This window comes from Poromitra crassiceps, assembly GCF_964638095.1.
Source record: "Poromitra crassiceps genome assembly, chromosome: 23".
NCBI classification, from domain to species: Eukaryota; Metazoa; Chordata; class Actinopteri; order Beryciformes; family Melamphaidae; genus Poromitra; species Poromitra crassiceps.
In genome coordinates, this window is record NC_139639.1 from 9,321,569 (window position 1) to 9,329,499 (window position 7,931).

The window sequence follows — 7,931 nt, forward strand, 5'->3', positions numbered from 1 at the left end:
TGTTGAACACATGTGATTGGCCGGCACCTGACGTGCCTGCTTCCTGATTAGGGGTGGGACAAAATATCGATACCCACGTTATCGCGATATTTCCACCCGCGATACGTTATCGATACACTGGCGCCAAGTATCGATATGTTTATTAATTTTTTTTTTTTTTTTTTTTTTTTTTTTTTTTTTTTTTTTTTAATAAACAGGCTAAAATATTATGCTGTGTGTGGTAGTTGAAACATAGTTTCAAGTTGACTTTATTTATGTTTGTAGTTGAAACAAAAACATAACTACTGTAGGCTACATGAATGGAAATGTTTGATCATTAATATCTACTTTTAGAAATTATATAGGTAGGTAGGTAGGTTATATAGGTTTTCTTGTTTTAATAGTAATAATAAAAAGACTTAATGTGTAACTTTTCCTCCGTGGTATCGAAAATGGTATGAGTGAGTGAGTGAACTCAGAGAGTTCATGTCAATTCTGCTAATAAATGCATAATACATGATTTTTTGCCTTCAGAGGTATTTTTTTCACTTGTTACACAGGTATCGTGATGTATCGTCTTCCAATATATCGCAGTATCGCAGTATCGCAGTATCGTGATATATCGTTATCGAGGGCCAAGTATCGTGACGATATCGTATCGTGAGCTACTCAGCGATTCCCACCCCTATTCCTGATTGGTGGCAAAGGAGGACCCTACAAAAAGAAGGCTAAGAAAGACCTCACAGCGTTCAGATGTTGCATTGGGGCCAGACTTTGGGGCCAGACTTTGGGGCCAGACTTTGGGGCCAGTTCTATTGAAGTGAATTGGTGCGGGCAGGGAAAGTCCCACTATAAACCATCTGTGTCGGTTCATCTTTGATTGGAAAATGCTTCCAACAGATTAAAGAAAAGACATGATGTGATGTTGACTGATGCCCTGTTTGGTCATGTATCATGGTGTAGTTAGTTAGCTAATCTAGCTGACGGGTTCGTTTGAGTTGAGCTATAGGCAGCTGCTGGACAGAGCCATGATCTCTTGGGAGACCAATAAAATAAGGAAAACAAACTTTTATATTTAGAAACATCAGTCAACATCACATAATGTGTTTTCTTTAATCTGTTGGAAGTATTTTTCAATCCAAAATGAAACGACACATGATGGTTTATAGTGGGATTTACCCTGTCCGTCCGCCTCATTCACTTCAATAGAACTGGGCACAAAGTCTGGCCCCAATGCAACATTTGAAAGCTGTGATGTTCATGTCTCTTCCTGCTTTATAGGTTCCTTGACTGGTGGAAAGGTGAAGTTTACCTTGAAGTGGCCCCACCCACTCCCTGCCCACCAGTGCAAATGCTCCACCCGCTGAACTGGCTGACTCCACTGAGTCAACAGAGACCAACCAGCAAGTCACACCATCACACTCACCATACTGTCTGACAGCTCATAGTAACTTCACACTCACCATACTGCCTGACAGCTCATAGTAACTTCACACTCACCATACTGCCTGACAGCTGATAGTAACTTCACCATACTGCCTGACAGCTCATAGTAACTTCACCATACTGCCTGACAGCTCATAGTAACTTCACACTCACCATACTGCCTGACAGCTCATAGTAACTTCACACTCACCATACTGCCTGACAGCTCATAGTAACTTCACACTCTCCATACTGTCTGACAGCTGATAGTAACTTCACACTCTCCATACTGCCTGACAGCTCATAGTAACTTCACCATACTACCTGACAGCTCATAGTAACTTCACCATACTGCCTGACAGCTCATAGTAACTTCAATCTCCATACTACCTGACAGCTCATAGTAACTTCACCATACTGTCTGACAGCTCATAGTAACTTCAATCTCCATACTACCTGACAGCTCATAGTAACTTCACCATACTGCCTGACAGCTCATAGTAACTTCACCATACTGCCTGACAGCTCATAGTAACTTCACACTCACCATACTGCCTGACAGCTCATAGTAACTTCACCATACTTCCTATGAGGGTTTATGACAGGTATGAGGGTTTATGACAGGTATGAGGCTTTACGACAGGTATGAAAGGCCCAATGGTCACAAAACCCACTCGGCTGGTGAACGGTTGTTGAGATGGTTCAGTTGGAATAAGGGGAAGGTTTGGAGGTTTCAGGTTAACGTTTCCCCCCGGCCTGCGCTGCAGCAGCGTCATGGCGGTCCCACGCGGTGTTTGGCTCTGGAGCTTTTTCCCTGGAAGTCTCAGAGAGAGGGAATATTTCTCCTGCAGCGCCAGAAGCAGGCAGGCGCACAATAGTCTCAAATATCGGCCTGCCTGCCTTTCTATCTGCCAGCTAATCGCAGCTGAAACAAAGGCTCCAGTCTTCAAGGAACAGGCCATTTGACAAGGAAGTAAAGCAGCTTCCAGGCAGCAGTTTGAGCAGAGAGGAATGTGGACTGGGAAGGAAACTGGAGCGCTTTACATTGTGCATTTAAGGCATTTAGCTTCAGCGTTTGTTGATGGACTCATCGCCTGGAGCTGGCGACCCTCCAGTTCTGATGAGAAACTGGTTCAGACAGAAGTCTGTCTCACTCTCCCAGTCTGTCTCACTCTGTCTCACTCTCAGTCTGTCTCACTCTCCCAGTCTGTCTCACTATCCCATTTCAACGCTTACTGTTGCATGGGAACATCTGACTGCGTTCACTTTGAAAACACAATCCTGTGTGAGTCTGCGTTCGTGGCCAAGTGAAAACATGAAACATGAAACTTGGAAGTTATGAGGGTTTGACAACATGGAGTTACGACGGTGAATGTTGTGCTGGAGAGGAGACTGTGTCAAACTAGATCACTAGATCACTAAATCACTAGATCCCTGCCCTGATGAAGGCTGTGTGGCCCAAACATGTTGGCATGGCTCAATAATCTGTCCAGAAATGGACTAAGACTTTATATTCAAGCTTTCGTTCAGCCTTTTTTTGATTACCGTACTTTCAATCATGTTACCCCATTTTTGACCAAAGAGCACCTTCTCACAGTCTGACCTCTGACCTTTTATCCTCTTTTGATTAGATCATGGATGTGTTGACACTAGTGGCACATCTTTAGAGAACGCTTTCTCCTCTGTAATGACTGCAGCCTCCACAGACTGACCCAGAGTCAGTTCCTTTAGAGAACGCTTTCTCCTCTGTAATGACTGCAGCCTCAACAGACTGACCCAGAGTCAGTTCCTTTAGAGAACACTGTCTCTTCTGTAATGACTGCAGCCTCAACAGACTGACCCAGAGTCAGTTCCTTTAGAGAACACTTTCTCCTCTGTAATGACTGCAGCCTCAACAGACTGACCCAGAGTCAGTTCCTTTAGAGAAAGCTTTCTCCTCTGTAATGACTGCAGCCTCAACAGACTGACCCAGAGTCAGTTCCTTTAGAGAACACTTTCTCCTCTGTAATGACTGCAGCCTCAACAGACTGACCCAGAGTCAGTTCCTTTAGAGAACACTTTCTCCTCTGTAATGACTGCAGCCTCAACAGACTGACCCAGAGTCAGTTCCTTTAGAGAAAGCTTTCTCCTCTGTAATGACTGCAGCCTCAACAGACTGACCCAGAGTCAGTTCCTTTAGAGGACGCTTTCTCCTCTGTAATGACTGCAGCCTCCACAGACTGACCCAGAGTCAGTTCAGCAACTGTAAACAGAGCGAGTCAGGGTGGAAAAGCCCCCCCAGACACGTTGAGAACCCTAACCCGAGATAACCAATGCAGAACTTCTTACCAGTTCAAATATCTGCAATCTGACAGCAATCACTTTTTGGCAGATCACTTTTTGGCACAAGCTGTAAACGTTTGATCATAAACGCTCTGTCTTCTTCAGCTGAGAGTAACCGTTATGCTACTCTACCTGAAAGGGAACTGGTTTTAAATTGTTTTCTTCTTCTCTTGTCTTTCTCTTTCTGCCTCAGCTGCTCACTCACCAGCAGTGTGTTGAGAGACACTTCTGCCTAACCGCTGGTTGACTGATAAACGCTCAGGGCCAAAGAAAACAAACCAAGCCCGGAGTGACTCAGGTGTCAGCCCCGCCTACCTGCCGTTACCTGCCCGACGTCATCAGAGTGACTCAGGTGTCAGCCCCGCCTACCTGCCGTTACCTGCCCGACGTCATCAGAGTGACTCAGGTGTCAGCCCCGCCTACCTGCCGTTACCTGCCCGACGTCATCACAACGGCCTGTGGCTTCAACTTAATCCTGCCGATGTCGTAAATCCACCACAACCAATACTTCTCACCCTGAATCACAACTCCTGGAAAGTTTATGCAACTATAACAGAAGTGTGACAGTGTGACTATTACTCATAGATGGAATCCTCTATAACAGAAGATACAGTGTGAGATGGAATCCTCGGGTTATATTATTAGGTTAGTGGATGGTAAACCCACCTAAACTTTGCAGACCAACATAAATGTTTACCATGTAATTGGTATCAAAGTGATGTGGGTTATATGATTATAGGGTATTTAAGGAGGAAAGGACGAAATCAAACAATAGAAGATGCTTTCTTATGTTTTCTTTTGTGTTGAAAAATTTAAATCATTAAAAAAAATTGCTTTTCTTTAAATATATTTGATTTTGGTTCATATTGAAGGTAGTTATGCATGAGTAATAATTCCCAAATGGAGTTCATATTTCCCCTTCTTTACCTACCACCACTATAAAACATGTTTGTAATACAGCTGTACTTTGTAACCAGCAAGCAACACATGACAACAGCAATATCCAAAGAGTTAAAATGAGATCTCCATCAGATCTGGAGGAAGGAGTCATGTGAAAGAGATGTAATGTGATGTGATCCAAGACGACACTGTGGATGCTGGAGGTCACAGACATTTAAAACAGTACTGTGGCAAATTAAAGTCTGATGTAGGCAGTCTGATGTAGGCAGTCTGATGTAGACAGTCTGATGTAGGCAGTCTGATGTAGACAGTCTGATGTAGGCAGTCTGATGTAGACAGTCTGATGTAGACAGTCTGATGTAGGCAGTCTGATGTAGACAGTCTGATGTAGACAGTCTGATGTAGACAGTCTGATGTAGACAGTCTGATGTAGGCAGTCTGATGTAGACAGTCTGATGTAGACAGTCTGATGTAGACAGTCTGATGTAGGCAGTCTGATGTAGACAGTCTGATGTAGACAGTCTGATGTAGACAGTCTGATGTAGGCAGTCTGATGTAGACAGTCTGATGTAGACAGTCTGATGTAGACAGTGTGATGTAGACAGTCTGATGTAGACAGTCTGATGTAGGCAGTCTGATGTAAACAGTCTGATGTAGACAGTCTGATGTAGGCAGTCTGATGTAGACAGTCTGATGTAGACAGTCTGATGTAGACAGTCTGATGTAGACAGTCTGATGTAGGCAGTCTGATGTAAACAGTCTGATGTAGACAGTCTGATGTAGACAGTCTGATGTAGACAGTCTGATGTAGACAGTCTGATGTAGACAGTCTGATGTAGACAGTCTGATGTAGACAGTCTGATGTAGACAGTCTGATGTGGGCAGTCTGATGTAGGCAGTCTGATGTAGACAGTCTGATGTAGACAGTCTGATGTAGACAGTCTGATGTAGGCAGTCTGATGTAGACAGTCTGATGTAGACAGTCTGATGTAGACAGTGTGATGTAGACAGTCTGATGTAGACAGTCTGATGTAGGCAGTCTGATGTAGACAGTCTGATGTAGACAGTCTGATGTAGACAGTGTGATGTAGGCAGTCTGATGTAAACAGTCTGATGTAGGCAGTCTGGTGTAGACAGTCTGGTGTAGACAGTCTGATGTAGGCAGTCTGATGTAGACAGTCTGATGTAGACAGTCTGATGTAGACAGTGTGATGTAGACAGTCTGATGTAGACAGTCTGATGTAGGCAGTCTGATGTAGACAGTCTGATGTAGACAGTCTGATGTAGACAGTGTGATGTAGGCAGTCTGATGTAAACAGTCTGATGTAGGCAGTCTGGTGTAGACAGTCTGGTGTAGACAGTCTGATGTAGGCAGTCTGATGTAGACAGTCTGATGTAGACAGTCTGATGTAGACAGTGTGATGTAGGCAGTCTGATGTAAACAGTCTGATGTAGACAGTCTGATGTAGGCAGTCTGATGTAGGCAGTCTGGTGTAGACAGTCTGGTGTAGACAGTCTGGTGTAGACAGTCTGATGTAGGCAGTCTGGTGTAGACAGTCTGGTGTAGACAGTCTGATGTAGGCAGTCTGATGTAGACAGTCTGATGTAGACAGTCTGATGTAGACAGTCTGATGTAGACAGTCTGGTGTAGACAGTCTGATGTAGGCAGTCTGATGTAGACAGTCTGATGTAGGCAGTCTGATGTAGACAGTCTGATGTGGGCAGTCTGATGTAGACAGTGTGATGTGGGCAGTCTGATGTGGGCAGTCTGATGTAGGCAGTCTGATGTAGACAGTCTGATGTAGACAGTCTGATGTAGGCAGTCTGATGTAGACAGTCTGATGTAGGCAGTCTGATGTAGGCAGTCTGATGTAGGCAGTCTGATGTAGACAGTCTGATGTGGGCAGTCTGATGTGGGCAGTCTGATGTGGGCAGTCTGATGTAGGCAGTCTGATGTAGACAGTCTGATGTAGGCAGTCTGATGTAGGCAGTCTGATGTAGACAGTCTGATGTGGGCAGTCTGATGTGGGCAGTCTGATGTGGGCAGTCTGATGTAGGCAGTCTGATGTAGACAGTCTGATGTAGACAGTCTGATGTAGGCAGTCTGATGTAGGCAGTCTGATGTAGACAGTCTGATGTGGGCAGTCTGATGTAGGTTGACGCCAGATATGTCCAGCCTAAGTTCTATTAATAGCTTTACAAGACTTTTTTTCTTGGAGGAAAAGAGAAAAGAGGTGCGGAAATGCCAGGGACCCACTGGGACAGCGTCCAGCCTCCGTCCGTTCGGTCACGCAGACCATACTACATATTCCTATGCTATAGGGAGCCACTTATGGTGTCCGTGGTGCACAATTATGAGTTTATGGTTCATTTATCATAGGCTTTATATCATTTTATCTCATTTGGTATCACCAATATATTCATCATATAATATTCATATACGGATTCATATCTTTTTGGTGCTCAGTTGGTACTAAGTTTATAGTGACCTACTTTCTCGTAGGGTAGGCTGGCTACTACTCCATGGTGTGTGTATTGCCAAGTATCATTCTCTATCACATTCCATCCCATGGTATCTCTATAATGCAGTAGTATTAGAATATTCCTGGAACTTTTGCTGTGATATTTATTTGCCTAGTATCCTTATAAAGTGTATTATAGAATTGCTATAGCCTAGTTCTCCGTGCTATTAAAGAATAATCAAAATGCAACAATTAATTATGAGTGAATATATATATATGCTTCCACAATTAAACTCTTTACAGTGCAAATGCAACAAAACAGCGACAAGTGGGCATACAGAGCAAGGGTAATAATATAACAAGCCTTCAACAGGTCTGGCTGCTGTCCTGATGGACTGAGCACTTTTCATAATCTTCTTACCTCCGTGAAGAAATTATCCATTGGCCTTGTTATCTTAATCGCCGAGGATTACTGCATGGAAGGCGTCATCCAGTCAATCCAACTCATGTGTTTTTACATGAAGGCACAGCAAATCCAAGTTTGTTTTAGTCCATTCTCTGTCTCTCCTGTGCGTCTGCTGGATGGAAGATAGCCAGTCAGTCAGTCAGCGATACAGCAGCAAATTGACTCTTTGTTTCATGAGTTACTCTTCAGCAGAGACACATGTCCTTTAAAAAAAAAACTCTCCAGAGTCGCTGTGCGCCTCCGCTCTCACTCTGCTGTCCGTGCGCCTCCGCTCACTCTGCTGTCCGTGCGTCAGCTTTGTGTGCAGGCAGGTAAACATTCAAACATGCGGCAGAAGCGAAGAAATCACACCGGGCCAAGTTTGGGGAGACTCGCTC

At 44.2% G+C, this 7,931-nt stretch overlaps 1 protein-coding gene across 1 annotated transcript in view; it reads right to left on the reverse strand.

The window, feature by feature from the left end:
• Positions 1–7,624, reverse strand: part of myo10 (myosin X) — a 161,661-nt gene extending 154,037 nt beyond the window's left edge. The window contains exon 1 of the mRNA XM_083659343.1: positions 7,510–7,624. Within this exon, the coding sequence (XP_083515469.1) occupies positions 7,510–7,530 (21 nt within the window). The 5' untranslated portion in view covers positions 7,531–7,624. The remainder of the gene's footprint in view (positions 1–7,509) is intronic.
• Positions 7,625–7,931: the final 307 nt, after the last annotated feature.